The sequence below is a fragment of the Sciurus carolinensis genome, chromosome 18, assembly GCF_902686445.1.
Source record: "Sciurus carolinensis chromosome 18, mSciCar1.2, whole genome shotgun sequence".
In the NCBI taxonomy this organism is placed as follows: Eukaryota; Metazoa; Chordata; class Mammalia; order Rodentia; family Sciuridae; genus Sciurus; species Sciurus carolinensis.
Window position 1 is genome coordinate 1942720 of NC_062230.1, and position 23499 is coordinate 1966218.

The window sequence follows — 23499 nt, forward strand, 5'->3', positions numbered from 1 at the left end:
GGAAGCCCTGGGGACTAAACACCGTGACTGATTTGAGAGTGGCTCTTCCACGTCCTGACGCTGCAGATGGCGGCACCAAGCTAGGTGTATGACAGGAGACAGGCAGTCGTGCTGGGAGCAGCGCATCCAGACGCCACCGCTGCCTGCAGACCCAGCCTGGAAGACAGTGTCTGTGGCGTCTTCCAGTCCACTGGTCTCCCCTCCTGCCTCTGCTGCCCGCGAGTCAGGTGTTCAGGCACCGGATGGTGGGGAGGGGGCTTCTACACAGGCAGTCGCTGCTTGCTCAGCTCTAGCTGCTAATGCCTGGAGGCCCACCAGGGGTCTTGTCAAGGGTCCCAGGATGTCCCCCAGCACCCCCCACCAGGGATCCAGAGTCCCCACTTCCATCCACCCCCATGTCCAAGGCCCGCCCAGCAGTCACCTGACCCCGCTGACCACGACTGCCGCTGGGCTTCTTTCCCAGTAAGACACAGACACCAATCCAAAGACCAATGTCATCAAGTTGATACGAGAAAATTTAACATTTTACATCATGAAAAAACAAAACAGATTTTAGAGGACAGAGAAGTCTGCAAACCAAGGAGGGATATGCCACGGACGTTGATGAGACAGGGGAAACGTGCCGGGAAGGCGAGCCACAACCGAGCCCACGAGTGAATGCAGAGGAACGGGCAGAGGGTGCTGTCCTCGCCGGCCCTGCCCAGGCTTCGTGCCGCTGCCCGCGACGCACGCGCTTCCCGCCGAGTTTGGAAGCAGGGTCGGCACAGCACTGGCTAACGTGGCCCACACGCATCGTCTACAATATCCGAAAGTACCTGCTCGTGAGTTTTACAGTAGTTTTGTTTAAAACACACAAAAGGGAAAAAAAAATCCGTAACCTATTGCGGGGCGCGCAGAAGTCTACAGAAGCTGACCGACGGGCGGCCAGCGGCCGGGCGGGCTGCCCCCACGGCAGGAGCACCTCTGCGTCTCCCGAGGGCCGGTTCCGGGCGTTTCTTTTCGAGAGCCTGGTCTTGCACAAGTACAGCTTCCTCCCAAAGGACCGATGGCCACTGCACACAAACAAGCAGCTGGAAGCTGGGTTCACATTCTTTAATAACATGGCACATTTACATTACACAAGAGGCTCCGCCGATGAGAACATGCTGAAGACTCAGTTGCTGCACTTTGCTTTTCACATAGGTCTAGAAAGGACTTTGTCACATACAGGAGAAACAGCGGAAAGCTCTGTATAGAACAATCTCTTTACAATACTGAAGCTACCACTACAGTTCCAGTGTACATATTCCTTGGGGTTTTTTTTTTTTTAGTTGTTGTCTTAAAAAAAAACAAAAAACAAAACAAAAAAAACACTGCACAACATCTGGTGTTCACAAAATCTGAAGCTCACAACTAAACCTTCAGTTTACTACTAAAATAGATCTCTGCTTATTAGAAACAATGGTCTGTAGTTAACTTTTTTTTTTTTTTTTGCAAAAACAGGATAACAACGTCAGATAGCACTTTAATATACTAGAAGACCAAATGGAACTAATTTTATTTCATACATGTATTTTACAGTCCAGTAGACAAGATATATTGTATTTCTCTGCTAGTAAAGTCATATTCTCTCCAAATATGTAGACAAGAGGCTTAATGTATTATAAAAGTATTATGAAGAGACATTAAGATTGATGCAAACTCAAAGACACACGCGCACACACACGGCTTCTCTGCCCCCTTCGCCCTCTGTGATCTCCACGGCTCTGCCTGACCTGCTCTGGCTGTGCCCAGACTCGGCTATCCCCTGGAGTGCACGGAGTCACGCTGGCACACGGGTACCAAGTGCAGCGAAAACACATCCATCATCTGAGAAAACGTGAAGCTTTCTTTCAGGATCTGTTTGGGTGTGACTAAATCGCACTGCAAAATGAGGGAGTGTGTACGCATAGAAAATAGGACACACCAAAAAGGCATGGCTCCCACCAGCGGCGGGCGTGGGATGGCGCGTCGGGTGGGGACGCGACTCTGGCAGATGCCACCACCGGCCCCCTGATTTTGGCATCTGACAAATCCCATCCCCCCGGCACTGGTTGCTCCTGTTCTCATTTACCTTCCCAGGGCACACCTGCCCCTGAGGCCCACAAGCAGTAACTTCAGGTGCAAAGTTCCAGCCTGGGGTCTGATCTGCAAAATAGGATGTTTCTCCATTTGAAAAAAAACAAGCAAGGAAAACAGAGTCATATCACGTAAGCGCTTGTTCAGGGAAAATATGACCTTAAGTATGTTGTAAATGGATTGGAAAAGGCTCCTTTGAGTTAGGCGGGCTTTTGTGAGAAGCCCTAACGTTCATTGCATAGTTGAAGGGTTTAGCTGTCTCTAACAATACACGGGAACACAGCCCTAGCAGACGGCGCTCACTGATATTAGGTTTGCAAATAGCACATTTCAAGAAGTATTAATGTATCATGTTACTTAATCTTTATCTATTTACATTTGTACAAAGTAAAGCTTTCGTCTCGCCCTTTGCATATATGAACCACCAGCTCATGAAGCCATCTTTTTACACGACTATGTACACGCCTTCCCTTCTCATCTGAAAGAGCTCTGCGCCATGGATGGTGTGGGCTCCCCGCTGTCGTCAAATTGGTGTGTGTTGCATCTTTACTGTTTTGGTTCAAATCAAAAAGTTTTATACAAGGAACAAAGAGTAGGAGACATGAGAACATATGACTTAGCTAAAAGATCTGAAAAATTTCAACATAGAATATACAAAAAACATCTCAAAATCTGCACGGAGTCTGTACATTTTTTACAGGGGAGAGGCGGGGCTGGCCCGCAGTCTGCGCGGGCCAGGAGTTCTCCCTGCTCTCGGCTCGGTCCGCTGTCCCCTTACCGCGCCTCGATGTCCTTCAGCGTGTGGGAGGGCGGCCGCTCCCTGATCTCCGCCGACAGAGGCGTAGTCCTGCGCGGGGAGACCGGGCGGCCCCCCAGCGTGGAGATGAGCGGGGGCGGCGCGCTCAGCGCCGCCGTGGGGGGCGTCTTGTTGAGCAGTCCGTTCTGGTGGCCCGCCGTGGGGCTGATGCGCGGGTAGTGCATGCTGGGGAGGCCCGGCGTGAGCAGGCTGGGGTGCGGCAGGTGGCCGTCCAGGGAGGCGGGGTGCACGGCGTGCAGCCGCGGGTGCTCGTAGTCCTCCCGCAGCACGTGCAGGCGCTCGCGCTCGTCCAGATGGCTGGCCCGCTCGTGCTCCCGCCGCGGGTCCACGGCCAGCGGCGGGTGGTGGTGGTGGTGGTGGCTGTAGTCGTGCGGCTCCCGGTCCCGGAAGGAGCGGTCGGCCTCGTACAGCCGCGGCGCCGACAGCCGGTGCAGCGGGTCGCCGCGCAGCAGGAAGTCCCTGGCCAGCGGGTCCCTGCGGTGCACGTCGAGCTCGCGGTAGGGGTCCCTCAGCGGGTCCCGCATGGGGTCCCAGTGGAAGGACGGGTAGGGAAAGCGCTCCCCGCCCGGGAGCGGGCTGAGGCCCATGAAGGGGGTCATCATGCGGGTCCTGTCCAGGCTGCCGATGCTGCCCATCGGGTGCAGGCCCGCCACGCCCACCGCCATGGGCACCGAGGCCAGCGGGCCGGCGTGCGCGCTCGAGGCTGCACTAGGTGGCTCAGCGGCGCGCGGGGGCTGCGCGGGCTCCGCAGGCAGCTCGTGTTCCTCCCTGCGCTCCTCCTTGACCTTGACCTCGGCGCTCTTCCGCGGGTTCTCGTAGGCCGGCTCGCCCTTGCGTGGCTCGGCCTCGCGGCCTGAGGTGCTGCCCGGCCTGGCGCTGTCCAGCGCGGGGGTCCGCACGTAGGGCGACGGTGCGCGCACCAGCTGCTTGGCCTCCTCGCCCGCGGCGCGGCCCTCATGGCCGTGCCCGTCCTTCTCGGGCGCGGGGCCCTCCTTCGCCTTGTGCTCTTCCGCGGCCAGGTCCTTCCGCGACTCCGGATGGTCTCTCTCCCTCTCTTTGGGTTTGTCCTTCTCGCGAGCCTCTGTGTTCAAATGACCCCTTATCTGCTCAGCGGAGCTGCGGCTGTGCCCCAGGGCGGTCGCCGGGAGGATAGGTGCTGGTGAAGGATGGCTGGAGTGTCTCTTCTCCACGCTTTCTCTGCGCAAGCAAGGGGAGACAAGCAGGCAGGTGAAACGGCCTGTGGCCCCACGAGCGCTGCCGATGAAATGGTGGTGTGAAGAGGGCAGGCTGGTGTGGGCCGCCACGGCTGGGCAGAGCCGGCACCTGATCCTACTGACCTAGACTTCAGAGGAAGCTTCATGGGGGCGAAGTACCAGGGGCGAGGGTGCGTGAAGAGTGGAGGGGGAGCACCCGACGGGGTGAGAGCCACATGCCTCAATCAAGACCCTGGAGGAAGCGCTTTCAGAAAGCCAGAGATGGGCCCAGAGCCCGCCGTCCAAATTCTCAGGAGCCTTTCAGGTTAAAGGTTCGCTCTAAGAGCCCAAGAGCAACTCGACTTCCAACTACGGACCAGTGCCAGTGGAAGGAAGGGTCAGATGTAAACATTAAGGGCGTCTCTACCTCCAGACACTCAGAACGAAGGCCCGGTTCAGGGAAAAGCAGGTGGACACAGAACCCACTCTAAGAGGCAAAGAGAGGAGGTGGGAAAGGAATCCAGGGACCCAGGAATCTGGGTGTGCATTAGGTCAGTAAGAGTTGAAGGAGCAGGACTGGGAGTCTGGCAGTGGAGAGCAGGCCACGGACACAGCCTCGAGAAAGCAGGGCAACTTTAGAGCTCACCCAGGAGCGAGGATGTGGAACTCTAATGCCAGGCCTGGCGTGGACCGGCACTTGGAGGACTGGACGGGAATTGCAGAGTAGAATGCAGCCAGGTAAAAGCAGAGTTGAGATGAAGAATCACTCAAGGCTCAGGATGCCCATGGCACACCTGGCCAAGGTGAGGACAGGAGAGGAGAGAGGCTGTCATGCTCAAGGAGAAGCCGGAAGACCAGGCTGCCACACAGGTGAGCTAAGGACACTCCCCACACCTCTGGGTTCCTAAGCCTACGTGGAAGGGCACTGAAGAATGACCTTAAGGTGAAGAACAGAGAGGAGCATACTTCATGAAGCTACCTGACTTCATTCAAGAGCCCGTGTGGAGCACACATCAAGAACAACTCGAGTGGTGTGGTCTACCCAGTGGCCGTGGGCTGGAGAGCTCAGTTCTAGTGCTGGCCGGCTCTGGCCACACCCCACTTTGGCCGCTCACAGCTCAGAGCTGAATGCTGGCCCTGTCCTCCCATGGGGTAGGAGGCTCTTATCATACTGCTCGGAAAGAGTTTCTTTTGTACAAAAGAAATCAACCAGCACACTATGAAGGCCTATGACCAACATCTACAATCTGCCACACAGCCTGCAAAGTCAGTCTTTTAAGTTACCAGTACACGTTGCACACAATATACCCAGTAAAGGAAAAAAGAGTTGGATCAGACTTGAATCTTAAGTACCAAAAGGAAATTGTTAGAAATTTTTGTCAAGCACATGATGTGCATCCCTTATCAGCTCATTTAAAATGAAAACAGCTTGAAGAAGGAGAGAGAGGTGGAGGGACTTGGTTAGGATGCTGCTGACATTCTTCGCAGAAAACACAAGCTCTTCCTCTTTAAGACAACTTCCTTTTTAGGCACAGGTGACCAGGTTCAGAGACATGGTTAATGCCACGATCGTCCACTGGCAAGACCAAACCAACACCCAAGCTTCTTTCTGATGCTTCTCTAAATCTAGGTTAGTAAAATTTTATTAGTTATCTGTGAGCCCCAGGCTTTGAGTTTGAACAAAACTTGAGAAAAATATGATGAGGAAATGCAAAGATGACTTTCTAAAAGCAAACAAAAAGAGAGAGAAGGAGAGAAGCCTATGGATGGTTCATGGACTGCGGAACTTGCAAGCAAACATGGCGTTGATGCATGCTGTGTGTGTCTGGCCCGAAGTTGCCGCTCACTGTTCCCGGAGTCGGGTCTGTGTGTGGACACGCTAACGCTCGGGGCCTGGGACGCTCTGTGTGTCACTGCCGCAGGGCAGGGGTCCTCCCTCGGCTGTGGTTGTGCTCTGTCATGGGACACTGTGCCACAGGGTGCTAGCGCTGGGACTGGGGGCCGCTGGCACTGGCTGGTGGGGGCGCTGGGGCTACGGACAGCTGGAGCACGAGGCTGGGGCAGGGAGGGCGGGTGGCCGGGCCCACTGCACGTGGCACAGGTGGGCCCCCCGTGGACTCCGGAGCGGTTTCTTTCCGTACCTTTCTTTGTCATCTTTACTAACGGATGAGTCCCGTTTATCTACATCTCTATCTCTGTCATGAGCTGCAGCTGACGCGCTGCGCTCCAGCTCCCCTGGCTTCAGCCAGGGCGGAGGGGTCGGGAACGACGGAGGCGTTCGGTGCAGCCGGTTCCAGGGCTCGTGAGGGTGGCTAAAGCTCTGCACACTGGGGCCATCCTTGTGGCCGAACACTGAGTTGGGTGCTGAAATGGTGAAGTGGGGAACAAAAAGGTTTAAGAGAAATTATAACCTGCTGTCGTGAAGGTACTTACCAAAAACTTTTAACAGCATTCAGAGTTAAAATGAATACATATTATTGGGAGCTGGAAAAGGAAAGGAGATCGACACAGTCGTTAGAGGAGCTCGCGTCCTGCACTGGAGAGGCAGCGCACAGCGTTTTTTAAATTTCAAACCAATAGCAAAAGTGGGGTGGGGTGGGTGGGGTGTTAGAAGCAAAAGGGACCACCCAGGCGTCAGGATCACCAACCACACGCGCCTGGCGCATGCAGAGGCTCCACGCATGCGGAGGGTAGGCCGCGGCGCTGCGGTGGGAACTCAAATCCCGCCTCCTCTCCCTGCCAAAGCCTGCGCGTCCTCCCAACGTGGGCCACTACGACAGGCATCCCCAAGACCACTCGGGTCTGGCCCTGGACAGAGGTAGAAGCCTCTACGCTGTCCTGTAGGAGGCCCTCGCTCACTGTGATGGTGGCCCAGAGCTGCGCTGTGCCTCCTGTGCTCCCCAGATAGGAACACACGTGACTGCAAGAACACCAACTGCGTATCCAGCGACGGCGTGGCGTCCAGGACACGAGCTGGGCTTGCGGCTCCCTCCCATCCGAGATGGCCTTCAGGGCAGCAGAAAGCCACAGGGCTCTCCCGGTCAGGAGGATGTGCTGCCGCCCCTGGCGACTCGGCCTGGTCTTGTTTTCCTGCTGTCCTCCACTGCACTGTTTTCAATCCCACGAAAGCCGTGAGATGAAGTCTAAAAACTCTTCTTACTTCTACTGGAAGCTGCAGCCACACTCCTGGGTGGCAGAAATGCAGTCTGGAGGCAGCTACCCTCTGAAGTTGACTTTGCAGTCATCGCCACCCTCGCGGTCCCTGCCCCGGGATGTGCGCGAGCAGCGGCCTCCTTAGAGTAGTGCGCTCACGCCTGTCCCAGCTCCTGTGTGTACGCCTGCCATTGCAATTATGTAACTCAAATGTATTCCCCAGAATGCCGTCTCCTGCATCCAGGAAGGTCCTGAGATGGAGGAGAGTCTGAGGCAGGTATGAAAAGCTAGAGGTACTCACTAACTGAAGGGTTTCCGAGTCCCCCGAAGGCATTGCCACCAACCGCTGCTAGGCCCGTGAAGGTCGATGGCCGATTGAAAGGCTCTGCCAAGAAAGGCGGGAAGAAGGAAGGGCTCAGACTCCCCAGTGAGGACAGGAGCGGGCAGGCGGGCTGTGGAGTCGGGCACTGGGGTGGTGAGTGCTCCTGAGGTCTGCATCGCTGCCCGCCCAGGGACACAGGACCCCAGTGTTCTAAGGTGCCCCCCTCCCAGAGGGTGCTCTACAGCCTCTGATGGGACAAAAACAAGACCACATCTTAAATCCCCAGAGATGAAGCCCTCCTGCGCACCCTCCATCTGCTTGTTCACTTGCACACAATATCAAACAAGTAAAGGCCACCAAACCAGGGGTCTTGTAACATCGTCCTGTCTTTCCCCCACCTGCTGAAGGCACCTTGGCTGTGGAGGGTGTCACCTTCTCACAGGGGCAAGAACAGGCCACCCTAGACTCTGAGTGGCTGAGGAAAAGCCCCAGGAAAAGCTTTCCCAGGGCCCCACCATTTACTGGAGGCAGAGCAGGACAGGACACAGACCAGCAAAGGGGCGTGGCTAGGAGCAGTGCGTCCCGAGGCGGTGCCGCATGCTGACGTGTGCAGGAGTGCGCCGCGGCCTGGGAAGGCGACTCACCTAGGTGAGCAGCAGGGTTGAGGAAGTTGCTGTGATGGGGAGGTGGCCCGAAAGGGGTCCCGGTCGGGTGTGCAGCACCTAGTGAGTCAGACACAAGGTCAGAGTCCTCAAAAGCCAGCTCCCAGGATGTGACCAGCTCCTCCGGCTGAGGGCCCCCCAGGAGATATGTGAAGGGGAAGGACGAGGCTTCTCACTCGTCGGTGCTAAGAAGAGCCAGCGTCCTCCTAGGCCCACCACCAAACCCTTGCCTGCCAGGGTTTCCAGGTCTCCACCGGGGTCTTCTTTCCTCATGATTTCTCCTATCTACCTTTTTTCTCAACTTTTTATTGCACCTGACACATATACTTTAAGTCTCCTCAAATCCTTCTCCTGAAGGAGGCTGGGAAAAGGAGGAAGGAGGGGAAGAGGACGAGTGTGTGCATGAGCTCCCATCAGCTCAGGCCATGGGCCTGGCCACGTGCAGAGCAGAGCCCAGGGGCGGCCCTGGAGGAGGCAGGGCGGGAGGGGCGGGCTCCAGATGGGCGCTCTGCCCTGCAGTTTGGTCTCCGACTGCAAGGTAAAGGTGGCTGAATTTAACAAATACGAACAGCTAATAAATACCAGGACAAAGTTTTATCAAATTTGGACAAAGTTCAATACTGCTCATGTGAAAAGCTGGCCCTCCATATGAGGCAGGGTCAGGACCTGGTTCTCCCACCTGCTAACCACGTTCCGTAATCCCTGGTGTCTTGTCTAAGTCCCTGTGAATAAGTGCGATTCCCTCGGGAAAAGACAGTGCGCGGGAGGGCTGTCTCTTGGCTGCCAGGGCCGCCCAGCATGGAAGAAGTGTGGGTCAGGAGGGCCTCTCAGCATCTGAAGGCACCCGGGCTACTGCCCAGCCTGGTGGACCCACCTGGTGGCTTGTTTTCTACCTGGGAGTGTGAAAATGATACCCCACAGCTTCACAAAGTGAGCAAGCTCTGGAACATTCAGTAGGCACCACCGGCTTGCCAACTAAATAAAATTTTAGCCACACAATGTCTGTGTGTGTAGTACAAGCCAATTAATGCTTCAGTGAAGACCAGAGCTTCACTCAGCCAAGGTCCCCAGGGATGCCTACAGTTCTAGAATTGTGGAAGCAAAAGAGGCCGATTCATCCACTCAGCTCAAATGAAAGCCAGGGAGAAATCGGTTTCTCTCCAAAAACTGCTCTTAATGTGGCCCTGTCTTGGAGCTAGGTTCCATGGCAACAGAGCCTTCAAATATGTCCCTTGACAGAACTGCCAGAGGAAAACCTGAGACCGGAGCAAATTCAGTCGCCCTCAAGGGTGGTGCCCTCGCCCTGGCAACAAGACTACGATGAGGATTTCCTCCCCGGGACAGCTATGTCCACCAAAAATGAGCTGTGGATGGCAGCAGGCAGACGGCAATGAGAGCTGCCCCCGAGTGTCAGGAACAGGGAGCGCTTCATCACTCAAGTCCACCCGGCAGGAAGCCGGTGCTCGTCATCCCTGCCAGCCAGTGCTGCATCTTTTACAGAGCAGAGCTGTGTGCCAGCAACTGTGCTGCCCGAACAGCTTTAGAGGCCTGGATGCGAAGGAGCCCTGGCGCCATGCTGCAAGCAGCCCTGTCTTGGTTCCAACGTGCCAGAGCGGAAGGGCCCATGAGGCTCCCCTGCTCCCCAGTCCCTCTTCTGCACACCAGAGACGCTGGCGGTGGGCACCCTGCAGCAGAGGAAGCAGCCGGAAGCCAAGCCCACACCACTGACGACCAGCTCGACTGTGCTTTTTTAGCCTCAGACCCCAAAACACAGCCAACAGAGTGTCACGGTGCAGCATCACCCCATGCTGTGTGTGTCCCCAGGGCTCCTGGCACTCTTTACTTCTGATTGGCCCCTGTGACCTCTCCCACCTCTTTCAGTGACATGGACATGCTGTGTCATGGGTTAATGCCTAGGTGCGAATGATAAGCCACAGCTCCAAAGTCCCGCAGGGAAAGATGGCCTCTCTCCCCTCTGGGCGTGCTGTGCGCCATCTGGCCACACGGCGTGAACCCTACTGCTGGCAGGGGTGAGGGGCAGCACGGAGCCTAGATGCCATCTACTCAGCTAGGACCAGGCTTCCGCTGAACTCACCAGCGGCAGAGAAGAGAGTCGAAGGCCGAGCCAGGTCGTGCGGGTGGTGGATGGCTCCGAAGAGGCTGGGGCCGGGAGGGCGGCTCAGGAACTCGGGCTTCAGTCCAAAGTCCAGCTTGTGTGGGTCCGACTGCATCTGCTTCTGCAGCGGCAAGGGGGCAAGCCCAGGTGAGGTTCCAAGCGAGCGGCAGGAAGGCAGAGCCACGAGAGCCCCAGACGGAGCGGGCTCTGAACGGCCCACACTCGGATGCTGGCCCCAGGGAGGGTCGAGTTTAGGATTGCTTGGGAACCAGGCGACCCTCGGACCATGGCCCTCGCCGGCCAGGGCCAGGTCCACCCAGGAGGGCCAGCACCTGTTTCTCACAGCAGAAGCATCGAGTGGCAGCACCGGAGTCTGGTCGGTGGCCGGGCCACCAAGGAGTGCAACCACATCCCGTTCCTCAGGCTGGTGCCGCCAAGTGTTTGTTATTTTGCTCTGAAGGTCCATTTTAGAAAGTCTTAAAATGATAGCATTTTAAAGCCCATTTTATTAGGGATTCTGTGTGAATAATCTGCTGTGTAAATTGTTTGATGCCTCTTAGCCATAGACTAATAGATTATAGCACATTAGTAACTGAACGTTATAGAGAAGTATTTGCATGCCTACAAGCTAAGTCCCAGTGATCACTGTCACCTATGTATGAAAGAAACAAAACCAAAGCAAAGCTGGCTTCTCGGGTTGACCAACGGGGGCGTTTCTTCTTGCTGCCACCCAAGCACCCGAGGAGGAGGAGGCTAGTCCAGACCAGGGGTCCACGGAGACCACCCTCTGCTATGAAGTCCTGGCTTCATTTTCTCTCACCTGCCCACACTGAAGCTAGTCTTCTAGCTTACCTTCCCCTGAGGTGGGGGACATTGGCCAGCGTTCCTCTGGACCCTAGCCTGTCTCTGGAGGTGGGCAGCCCTCCTGCCTACATGGTGTCAGAGCTACCGCTGCCTTATTTCTCCATAGCCTTCTTTCTTGGAGTCAGGTCTGCACCTCCCAGACAAGCACTGCCCTCCATGTCCCCCCTTCCCGGGACCCGGGACCCTGAGACCTGAGTTGAGCTGCCTTCCCACCATCAAGGGCTCCGGCACGGCCTGGGCTGTCTGTGTGGCCCTGTTCTTGCCCCACCTCCACCTCTCCTCTCTCTGAGATCCTTGCCGTGCTGCACAGCAGAGCAAGATGACAGGGAGGGTCTACAGAACAGCGGGGGTGAGGGTGGGGTGGGGGTCCAGGAAGTCTGCTGTCCCTCAGCACTAGTCTGTCACCCTCACGTGGAATGAGACCTGCTGGGGACTCCTTCTTGGGAGCAACAACTGGGACACACACAGAACTCGTGGCCTTGGCACCCACAGATCCTCATGGCAAACGCCTGGGCAGCTAGACAGGAACAAGACCCTCTGAGCCCACACAGCGAGTGGCCCAGGCGGGAGTGCCCCTGAGCACTAGGTGGCTCACTGAAGAAACGAGTAAACGAGAGAGAAACTTGAGAGAAAGCAGACAGGGTAATTTCTGCTCCAACCTACAGGGAATGCTATAATGAAGTCCCACTATAAAGTAATAGCGGAACCCCGAACCAGGCCCTGATTCACTATAAATCTATAACAATCTCGGACCTCCTTCAATTTGGTTGACAAATGACTGGGCGCTAACATCGCGTGGTACACAGCAGTTTCATTAAACACAGCTTAGGTCCACGAAGCAGGCTGGAACCTGGGGATCACACCACTGGCGGAAGGGAGACGAACGGAGCCATTTCCCGTTCGGGGGGCCTTGCTGACTGAATGGGGATAATGAAAGCTGGAGCCACCAGGTGTTTCCATGGAGAGGGGCTGCTCAAGTGGCACGGGCAGCATCCTTTATCACTTTAGACCAAAGGACGAAGGAAGACGTCTGTACCTATGGTCCCACTGACTGCGCCGCCTGGAGCCAGAGGAGAGCTGAACGCGGCAGCAAAACCTGGTGAGCCAGTCTACAGCACCAGCCCTCATCAACCCGCCTGACAGGAGGCAGCAGGGCCAGACTCCTGAGGGCAGTCAGCAAGGGGCAGGAGTCGCCAGGGCCACAGGTCTCGCTGAATTTGCTTCTCCCTTCTAACTAGCTTCCATCTTCGCTTCTGAGCCACGTTTGAACCCTGCTGCGTGCCTGGTGTGTTCTCCTTCCCTACAGGATGGCCCCAAACGCCACCTGGGCCGAGTCACACCTGCAGACATGCACCGAGTGACCTCTGCTAGAGTGACCTGCTTGGATGTGTCCCACCGTGTCCTAGGCTGCAGTGTGGACGTGGGGCTCCGCGCTCCCTAGCCAAGCCCTGGCACCGTGTCACGTCATGCCCAGTTGCTCGCCCTCTCCCTCCTGTGCCACAGAGGCTCATGGAAGCTCTGGTCAGGCACGGACCGTATTCATCTGTATGAGGACGATAAAGAGGACCTGCCACAAGGCGGTCCTGGAGTACTGATGTCTCTTTACACTGCGACTGGTCACCAGGAGGGCGAGCGGAAGGTCAGGGTGGGCCTGGTGCTGCCTCTGGAAGGGCTAACTGTGGTCACACACACTGCTGGTGGGGGGTCAACACCGCCACCTGCCTATGGGGCATAGAGATCATTTCCCCAGAGCCCCCAAAGGAAGAGAGAACACGTTAGTTGTTACTGAAAACAAAACAGACATTCCCTGTCGGCTCCCTCAGCCACTAAGTGTTCTCCGTATTCCAGTTCTTGCTCACTATGATTAAAGCCTTTATTCTAGGATTTAATCCATATTCAGGTCCTTTGGATCAGTAAGATGACAATTTATCAAAAAGGAAAGATGCCCCAGGGAACCACCGGTTTGCTTCTGTTCTGGATTTTGCTGGTGGCGCCCCTCATCAGGGTTTCCGGATGGCTTCCCAGAGGACTTCTCCCCCTGCCTCTGGTCTTCAGACCCTGTGTCAAATGCCCCGATGCAGGTGCTCCTCGCAGATCATGTGCACGCGCCCCGCCCACGCCCCCATGAACCAGGAAGGTCGGACTGACCTTGACTTTCTGTTGGTGGTGGTAAATCTGCCAGGCGATGTGAACATGCATAGCACACCACTTCCCTGGTTTCTGGAACAAGAAAGAGCAGCGTGGTCAGAAGGAGACATTTCAGGGGGGCCGCCTGCAACTCCCCCAAGCTCTCAGCAGATTCTGGCTGCAGAGACTTTTTTCGTGAAACAAGAATGCTTTGTGCCTGCGAGTGCCTCCCGTCAGCAGCCCTGACGTGACCGGGCATCAGGGAGTCACAGTCGCGCCCCCCTCTTCCCGGGGCTAGAGGTCGGCCATCACTCAGGAAGCCATATTTGACAAGGCCTCCCCGGTCACAAGATGGGAAAAGCCTGGATCCCACTTTGTGCTTCTTCTTTCTTTTCTGGTGCCAGCTGGCAGACCTGGCGAAGTAGGAAGCCCTACTTAACAAACGCTGCTCTGCCATCATGCAAATCAGCTGTTCACAGGGCTAATTAGGGAGCGTCTGAATCAAATCAAAACAAGAAAGGGCACGGGACCTGTCAGAACCTCCCCGTGGCTGTTGCTTCTTGACCCCCAAGGCGGGACCGTGGAATCCATCCCGGTCTAGTTTAAGTCCAGTGGCCACACATGCTTCATTAAGAGCCGACTCCCACCATGTCGGGGCGCTGCTCATGTCTAAGAGAAAGGAAGGGCCGGGAGGGAGGCACTCCCTCCTCCCGACTCGCCAGGCTTCTGCAGGGACAGGTCCTCCTCCACCCTGGAGGAGTGGCTCAAGTCACAGCTCTCAGCTCATTTCATGCTTTGCTCTCTGAGCAAGCACGTGCGACTTCTCTGCCACTCGGGGCAGGAGCCACCTCTTTCTGCTTCCTGCCAAGCAATCTCCGCTGAAGCTTAGAGTGCATGTGCCGAGCTACTGGGCAGAGAAGAAACAGCCCTGTCCTGCACTGGCAAAGGGCACAATCCTCTGGTGGCTGTAGCAAGGAGCTGTTCCTGAAATACAGACTCAGTACTTTTCTCTCGTAATGGACTTACGGGTCATTTGACATCACAAATACCACACTGCCTCACCTAAGTGAGGACACAGGCCTCCTTCGGAGCAGGTGGATTAGCCCGGTATACACCAGAAACTGGGGATACAACAGAAAACCCACTGTCTATCCTCTACCACCTTGGGGCCATCCAGCCCGGCTCGGGAAGTTGGCAGTCACAGAGGTCATCTGCTGGCCAGGCACCAGACCTCAGGACATTCTGCTTTGAACAAGATGTTAACAACCAATGCTGACAGTATCCTTTCCCACACCAGAGAAACAGGTCGAGTGGCTACGGACGTCAACAGCACTTCGTGCTGAACAAGGAAGCCACAAGCAAACAGATCCACCACGATTAGTGTTTTCTAAGCATGAAAGACGCTGATTTCAGCCTATGGCTTAAGTCTTTCTCCTTGAGATTCCAACTTTCTACCAGACCTGCTCACAACAGAATCGGACTCGGCTGTATCTGTTACATAAATAAAAAGCCCGGGGCCTGGCTTCCTCCACCGCCCAGAGCCAAACAACTCGTGTCGCTTGCCTCGCAGGACCTGAAAACCCACCAACCGCCATGCTACAGCCCACCGGGTACTGCTTGTTACAGACTTGCATTTCCAACCCACAGGGAGCCAAACAGAGGTTGCAAAACAGTTCTAGAAGAAGCTTTCTTACCCTTAACATAGGTCTGAAAGGATCTGTCAACTGTGAAGAGAAAATGACAACTTGGTTACACGCCTGTCACTCAAACAATTGCTCTAATTAACAAATTTGTAGTGCTTCATTAGGAGGGGAAATTAAAATGTTAGAATTTTACTTTTAAATGAAGCCCTTTTAGAGAATAATTAACCCATTTTCACACTATCAAAAGTGCCAAGTGTCCCCTCCCCCACCGACATCAGCGCTGTCAAGCCCCGAGGAGTCTAATCAATGGCGCTGTGCCCTGGGCAGCTCGAGGTTCCGGTGGGGCCTTCCACACCACGCCAGGGCGCTGGGGGCGAGCGTCTGCCGGGGCAGATCAGGGCCATGCAGAGGGACTCCTCGGCAAGCACGCCCGTTCCCACACCATGCACCCTGCAGGGGCGGCCGCTGTCAGGACCTTCCCTGGGCCTCGTCAAGCTTCCGCTGCCTGCCTAGCCCTTGCCATCCGTTCCTGCCTGCCCTCACCCAGGAAAGAGATACTGGGAAAGGCAACTGCCTTTTCACTTTTACTATAAAGACAGATATAAATAACAAGGAGACAAGAGGATACCTACTGTATAACTTCAGATTCTTTTTTGGAAGTAGGTGCAGCATAAAATATTAATAAATAACATAACCAAAGCATAATGGATGTTTTATCCAGCTCTAGAGCACAAAGGATCCCTGCCACATTAAAAATAGAGGGCCAGAGGAGCCGTGTGGTCCCGGACGTCCCCGACCGCGGGTGGCGGCGGCTGACGTCCAGCGAGAGAAGCGCTCGGTGCTTTTCCACTCAGTGTCCCTCAGCAACATAAGAACTTGCAGGCAGAAAAGACCGGTCACAAGCCTCAGTGTCCAGTTCCTGGGCGCAGACCACGGGCCCGCCCTCCCTCCTCGGGCTGGCAAGTCAGTCTCCCGTGTCACTCACGGGCCCGGAGGGACTTGGTCTTCTAGGAGTAACTGGCACTTTCTGGCATAAACGGGAAGAGCCCCTTCCCCGAGGACAGCTCTCTCGAAGGAGCTAGGAGGGCACAAGCACAGGGCGCCTGCCCCGAGCACACGCCCCTGGGTTACCTGAGGCCAAGCCTGACTCTGCACGTACCCTCGGGTCCTTTTGGAGTAAAGTGTGTGGGACTGTCCCGGGCCGAGCAGCAACATCGATAGGGTTGGATGTCTACAAATTAATTAGACCACAGCTTAGGAAGCACAAAACACGGGGCATGAAGCAAAATCTTTCCTCGTTCTAAATGAAGAAGTGAAGCTTCATTTGTTTCTTAAATCACAACTCATTTTTCTCGGTGAGCGCATGAGCTTTTACAGAGACTGGCTCCCTATGTTCTCCAGGCGCTCTGACCAGAGACTGCTCTCTCCCATGGCACCTAGAGCAGAGAGGTGGCCCCAGCACCCGTCACCACAGTAGAAGCCACAGGACCAAATGAGGAAGCCACACATGGCGAGCGGCCGGAAGGCTTCTTCCCGGGTGGCCCTGCACTGGCTGCACCCGCGCCTTCCTGCCTCCTCGCAGACACTCTGGGAGATGCTCAAGCGAACGCTGGTATCATTTCCAGCGTCAGGTGCTTCTCATCAGAATAGCTGACGGTATTTCACAGACATTAAGCCAACTCTCCACTTTTTAACTGGCAGACAATAACAAGAAATTACACTCAGTAATTACTCATTAGCAGTGGTGGAAATGGGACAGGAGAACCTAATTTAGGGACCACAAGGACTCGTATAGAATTCCACTTTCGTCTCTCCTACTCCTACCGCCCTTCTTACAGATCCCAAATAATATCACCCTCATCTGTCGGCTTTGGTCCTTGAAGGAACAACTCAAAGCCTACTTCGGGCTCAGTTATTACTGTCTTCTGGGAAAAGGGCTTTAAAACTATGTAACACCTGTTATTTAAGAAATCACAACTTCCACGAAACCCTCCCCCAACACACGCCAGAAGGTAACTGTGTGGAAATGGAGCTCAAGTTCAGGCACCAGGCTCGCCTCCCTGCGCAGGGGGAAGGAGTGAAAGGAAAGCAATCAGCTGCGTACAACCAACAATTAAGCTGGAGTTGTTAACAGCCTGATTTGCATACATATGAAGAACTCCACTAATGAACTGCAATCTACATATTCAATCAGGAAGATGGCCTGAAAGGCCTACCCCAGCACCAGCGGAGGCGCTCCTGCCCAGATGCAGTTTTCTGTGTGATTGGATAATGGTGAGTGAGGGAAATAGTCTCATTTATTAAACGACCTACCAGTCTGTTTGGGGATGCACTAGAGATTTGTCCCAACCTAGAATGGAAGACCCGGGTCTGAGGGAGTAGTAAAGAGCAGGCTGGGGGAAGGAGTTTCAGATCATCATCTTTGATCTGAGACAGGAGGCCCTCGGTGGAGCCACCGTAAAGTCCTATGCATGTGTGGCTTTGACCTCTGTGCCACTCAGTGCAGTGAGACTCTCGTGAGGGGAGGTGCAGCCATCCCACCACAGGGCCTTTGCTTGCCCTGTCCAGCTTTGAGGCAGTGTGTCTTGGGCAGAGCAGCAGGTGCCCATGCTGGGAGGCTGGCCCACCCTGGTATCCACCTCAGAAGTGGGAATAAAAAGAAAAATCACACACCAACAAAACACCAGGCTTGAAAAATCTGAGAGTGGTTCACGACTAGAAGACATGTCACTTTGGTGGGAGTGACAACTGGGCGGGGCTGCAGTAGATGCTAAACACACGGGTGTCCTGAAAGCCCCTCTTCAGGACTAATTGCAGTGGTACCCGGAGCCCACCCGGACAGCAGGCCACTGGCTAGGCAGAGGCAAGCTTAAAGGGCTCACGTCACAGCAGGATGTCAAAAGCAGGAGTCTGGACCTGGCTTGGTAAGCTGGCCGCTCGGAACTGGATGGCGCGGCCTCCACTCCGGCAGACCCCAAGTCCCGGGCGGGCTGTGCAGGACAGGGGTGGCCGAGGGCGCCTCCCTCCACCAACCCCCACACACAACTGCGCTCCCAAACATCGCCCAGCCCTCTTGCCCACAGCCTCACACCTCTGCCTCTGAAAAGACCTGGTGCCCGGGAGTCAAGGGTTCCTGCCCAGTGCCGGGGGAAGGCCATCGGGCCGCGTGCTCCGGGAGCAGAGGGCCGCGGCTTAGCGGAGATTACCGGGGTCGGGCTGACTGCAACTTCAGTTTTTGCTGAGGCTTAAAACTAAATGGACTAGAAAAAAACACTCCACTCTAATCCCCAGGGTCACTTAGGATCTGGGCAGTCGCTGCGCAGGCAAGTGGAGGCGGGCCGTGCCCAGCCGGTCCCTGGGGAGACACGCCCCTGGGTCTTCCCTGCGCGGTCCTTACCTTCGGCTGAAATGCTCCTTGTAGTGAACCAAAAGGGCCCGTGGGTGGGATCATGGGGGGGATGCCCGACACTGCAGGAGGGTAGGAGTGGAAGAGCTGCGGCCAGAGACGAGAGGAGAAAAGGCTTTAGTCGGAGGCAAGCGACCGTTCGCATCCCTTCCCCCAGAAAGACACCCCCAGAGCCGGCCAGGCAACGCAACCGGGTGCCGTTAGTGACGGGCCAAGATGGGATGGTCACACAACGCGCCACGAATGTTCAACTCAAAAGTTAAAAGTAGTTCAGACTCAATCAGCCAACAAATGATGTCCCCGATGAGAGCACCATTAGAAAGGGAGCGTTCTAACTATTAATTGGTGAATCACATACAAGTCCTAAATGGGCGGAGGTTTTGATGCGTACCAAAACCAGGAGGGATGCTGGGCCAAAGAAAATGCCCTGAAAATTACAAGTTAATTAGAAAAAAGAAGAAAAAAAAAAAAAAAAAAAGGAAGAGGCAGGTCTTCATGAGTGCCAGGATTTTATACCATTAAAACTCAATTAGCACTTTTAGATTTTTAATAGTTTGAGGAAATGAGAACATATTCACAATCCTTGCTTCATTAGGCTGTTCTAGAAGTGGCAGTTCCAGAGGGCAATTTAATTCTCTCATCTAAAATGGTGACAAATATTTGTCGAAGGGTAAAATAAAATGATTCAGTTTAAACTTTAAACAGAGCTGCCAGTTCTCCAAGAAGGTAGATTACAGAAGCATAGAGTCACTGTTTGTCCCCAGCCCTGTGGGGCTGGGTGTTTAGCTCCCAGTTTCTTGGGGCCAGCCTGGAATGGCTCCCTGGAGGCTGCTCAGGCAGAGCAGCTGGTATGGGAGCCTGGTCACTCAATGGTGGCACAACGTGACTGAGTGTGACTGAGTGGAAGCTCGAGCTCTCCTGGCTTACTGGCCCAGAGGACCTGACAGCAGTGCTGGAAGACGGTGAGCACATCCCTCCCTCCTTCTGAAGTCCTATCGTCTCAGATTCTACAGCTCTGGGTCCATCCGCTCCCACCAAGCCACCATGAGGACATTCAGGTGACATAGGTCACAGGCACAATGCCCTTTCCCAATGACGCCTTCACACTAGCTGTCCTGGCGAGGACGGAGATCCACGTGTCATGCCCTGCCCCTTTCGGGCCTGGTTGGTACTGAACTAAATCCACTGAAACAGTGACTGTGTGCCCAGGGCCCTCTCTAGAACTGCTTTCAAGGCTCAGATTGTGCTTTAGATTCTTGAGCGTGGGTCCTCTCTCCTGCTGTGACACCCTAATCCTCAAGCAGGGGACACTCTGCACTTCCTGTATCCCCCGCTGTGGCTGATAATGTGCGGAACTCCCCCAGGGCCCTGAAGGAAGTAGTGAGCAGCCGTGCCCAAGCACATCGGGGGCATTTCCCTTCATGGCCACGGCAGAAACCCGATGTTCTTACCACTTTCCTTTCCTTCTGCTCTATCCACTGCTGACCTCCTGGGACATAAATAGAGCTGTGTCCCCTTGAGCACCCAAGGGATGTGACAAACATTCCCGAGGCCAGGCCTCTAGGCCAACTCTCCAACTCCACTGGGCTTCTTGTGGCGTATGCCCACAGAGCACTGCAGGTGGCCTTAGGCCACCGATCCCAGCAACCTGTTGTGCGCATTCTGTGAGCTGGTCCCTCATTTAAATCAGCAAGACAGAGACCAAGGCCAAGTGGCACCACTCACGGGCAGGTCCCAAGAGGGACACCGGGCCTGAGTGACTTTCCGCATCAGCACTGAGCAACACAGGTGGCCCCATGGCACTCGCACGTGCCCTCTTTAATAGAGAGGCCTCTTCCCATCATTTCTGACTGGCTCCAGCGTAAGTGATTCTTAATTGATTTCTAATATTTTCTAGTCTTGATTTCTCAGCTACACTCCTGACTAATAAAGTGTCTAATTATCTGTTTAAAGTATAAATGAATTCAGTCTTTGCTGATCTACTGAGCAACATTTCCATCGAAATGTGAACACAATCTAAAAATTAAAATGAGAATAGTTGCGTATGGTGAATCAACATGGCTACAAGCAAGTATGACTTTTCCTTTTTTGGGGGAGTTTTGCTTAAAATTTTTTAAAAAACCATTGAGCAAATAAACTTGCAGATTTTCAGATAAAAATGATGCAGTATTCACCCCACAATCAAAATATCACAATCAAGTATTCAAGGTCTTTGTATAAAAAGAAGCCCTTGTCTTCTAAGTCAATGAACACGTAACAGGTTGGTTCCAGTTCTCGAATTGCATAAAATTGTACTTTTTTAAGCAAAGAAGAATGAGCTTAAGGAGAAACAGTGCATTCATTTTATTGTTAAGGCTTTCTTTTCATTAAATGATATTCTCATTGTCAAACTGAAATAAGCTTAGAATAGTGTTTGCCATGTGGAAGAGGGGCTTTCTGTCTGGAGGGGACGATTCAGGCTGAGCTCCCTTCTGCTGCTGGCCTTCCCACTGTGGCTGGTCCCGGGACGCCAGGCTCTGCTGCAGTGAGGGCCACAGTGCCGACGCCCACGTGGTAGGACAGTCCCAGCCCCCAGGAGGCCAGGGTCTTGGCTGTGCTTGTGATCTTTTGACTCTGAAGATGATACTGCATCTTTACCAAAAGCAAGACGCCACAAAAGCAAGCATCCACATGGCAAGCAGCAGCGGGGACTCTGTGAGGTGACCGGGCAGGCTGCTGGCCACTACTGATCTGAGGGAGCGCGCACACGGAAAGCAGGACATTCAACGCGGAGCAGGGTGGTACACTCACACTGTGCCGGTAGAAGGGGTCAACTTTTGTAGGGTATTTGTCAAACTGTAAAGGGATCAAAGCAAAAGCTAGTTACTTCATCTGCATTGGTTCACTCCTTCAGAGGGGGCAGCCCGACAGCCTCTGCAACACTGAGATGACACCAGACCCCGTAATCGCTGGACAGGAGCCATCTGAGCTCCCGAGCCTCTGATGAGGCTCCAACAGCAATGAAAACACCGAGTCCACTCTGTCTGCACCACGTGTCCCTTGAGTCCTGCACCATGGCGGTGAATGTCTGCTCTGCGTTCAGAGGCTGGCACACAGTGAACCCCCAGACCGGGAGGATGGCAGCTCCCAGGTCAGTCCAGGGAGCTGAGCACAAGCCTGACTCCTCCAGGGTCCCTCTCTTTCACCTTCTCCTTGGCGGAACTGCAGGTCTGGCTGTCTTCTGAGGTCCATGCCACCCACACAGCGCTTTGGGCTGGGTCTTCTGAACAAAAAGAGGAACCCTTCACCCCGGACCCCGCACCTATCATCCTCCAGTATGTTACGACCCTCTGATTGAATTCGACTGTGAAACAGCTCACACAGGCCAGCACGACATTTTCTCAAAATATTAGGTCCTTAATGTTTTAAGGCTGGGTGGGCTGGGCTCAGTGGACTGCTGGCCTCGCAGTGTGAGGCACTGGGTTTGAGCCTCAGCTCTGCATAAAAGATGAGTAAATGAATAAATAAATAAAGGTATTGTGTCCATCTACAACTGAAAAAGAATCAAAAAACCTGTAACTGTTGAGAAATGTAGTTCTGACAGATAAAAAGACACAGGATTTGCTGGAGGACTTTTTTTTTGGTTGAAATGGCCTCATCTTTAATATCCCCCAAGTGAAACTTTAGAGACGTACATTAAGCCATGGAAGCTGACCCCGTGGGTGACGAGAGGGAGCACAGGAGGGAGGAGAGGCCCCTCCAGGGAGGCCAGACCTGCTCTACAGGGCCTCAAAGGACTGTTCCTCTGGAATCAAGTGCTTCCTTAGACACTAGAAATTGAGTGACAGAATGTTCCAGGACTATCTGCGGGAGAGCTGTCTCAGAACGCACGAAGTCGTCTACCCTGACACCACTGACTTCAGTTCCCAGCTCCCTGGGGCCTGGCAGTGCCCAGACACAACCAGGGCCAGGGCCGGCCCTCTGAAGGCAGCCCCCACGGGGCAAGCAGCTGGCCCGGGGCCCTCCCCCACCCTCCCCCGCCCTCCCCCGCCCAGTGCTGTGAGCACCTCTGTGCCAGCACCTGGTCCACACTGCTGTGCCTGGCCACCACGCCCCGTGCCCGGAGAAGGCAGCCAGGCTGCGAGGAGGCTGACCGCACCCCGGAGTGCGCATGGTGGGCAGGGCCTCCCGGGCGGAACACCTGCCCTTGTGGCCGCCTGGCCTGGGGCCCACTCCCACGCCAGCCCCCCGAGCTGCAGAGGGAAAAGAGTGCGCTCTACTTATCCTCACATTTCTGCCTGGGGTACGCACCATGGGAGGTGCTGGCGTCGGCATGATGGCGGTGGGCGGGATGGCGTGGGGGAACGGCGTGAAGGTGTGCTGGTGCGTGTGCTGGTGCGTGTGCTGGTGCTGGTGTTGGTGCTGGTGGAACTCGGTCCGCAGGTAGGGCGGAGGGCCCAGGGAGGCCCCGCGGTCAGCACTCTGGGAGGCCAAAAAACGCGTGTTCAGTTCCTGCCGCAAGATGTCTTGCTCTGGAAAAGAAGAAAAGGGAGATGACGGCACCTTCCCCCTCCAGTGCTTTAACAAGGAGTGTGCGGGACTGGGGACCTGGGGCCCAGGACCAAGGGGCAACGGTGAGAGTCCACCCAGGCCCGCCAGGGCCTGGTTCCTCATCCATACGACTGGGACGGCTCTCGGGCCTCCTCGGGTCGTCGGGGGTCGGGGGTAAGAGCAGGAGGGCGCCCGGGCACGGCTGCTGTGAATGGCGGGCTCTCCTGCTCTGCGCAGCTCTCAGGAGCAGCACGGCCAGCGTGGACCAGCCCTGGGAGGGGGACCTGCGTCTGTCCCTGAGTTCTGGGGTGCATCATCACAGGGCACCTCCTCTTCCCAGGAAGGTGGGAGCCCTTCAGGCAGGCCCTCACACCAGGACGCGGTCTAGGCCGCTGGAGAGCACCCAACGTGGGCCTCCAGGCCACGGCGCTCGGCTGTGAGCGCGGGGTGCACCCTCTGGGCCTCCCAGCGCCACACACCCTGCTTCTTAGGCAGTGTCCATTCAGGGCTGAGCCACGGCTGTGTGGTGTTCAACACCACAGGGCTGCGGATGAAGACGAGTGTGCCCA

The 23499-nt window shown here is 55.2% G+C and overlaps 1 protein-coding gene across 12 annotated transcripts in view; it reads right to left on the reverse strand.

The window, feature by feature from the left end:
* Window positions 1–487: 487 nt before the first annotated feature.
* The window catches only part of Auts2 (activator of transcription and developmental regulator AUTS2), a 1084317-nt gene continuing 1061305 nt past the window's right edge, over window positions 488–23499 (reverse strand). For 3 of the 12 annotated variants that reach the window (XM_047534433.1, XM_047534429.1, XM_047534428.1), the window contains 11 exons: window positions 22670–22911; window positions 21191–21235; window positions 18392–18487; window positions 16154–16225; window positions 15046–15075; window positions 13373–13444; window positions 10340–10481; window positions 8227–8304; window positions 7562–7645; window positions 6249–6492; window positions 488–4111 (listed from right to left, as the gene is read on the reverse strand). In XM_047534433.1, coding sequence (XP_047390389.1) covers window positions 2872–4111; window positions 6249–6492; window positions 7562–7645; window positions 8227–8304; window positions 10340–10481; window positions 13373–13444; window positions 15046–15075; window positions 16154–16225; window positions 18392–18487; window positions 21191–21235; window positions 22670–22911 — 2345 coding nt within the window. In that variant the 3' untranslated portion in view covers window positions 488–2871. The remainder of the gene's footprint in view (window positions 4112–6248; window positions 6493–7561; window positions 7646–8226; window positions 8305–10339; window positions 10482–13372; window positions 13445–15045; window positions 15076–16153; window positions 16226–18391; window positions 18488–21190; window positions 21236–22669; window positions 22912–23499) is intronic. The other 9 variants (XM_047534435.1, XM_047534434.1, XM_047534431.1 and 6 more) reach the window with 8 other exon arrangements.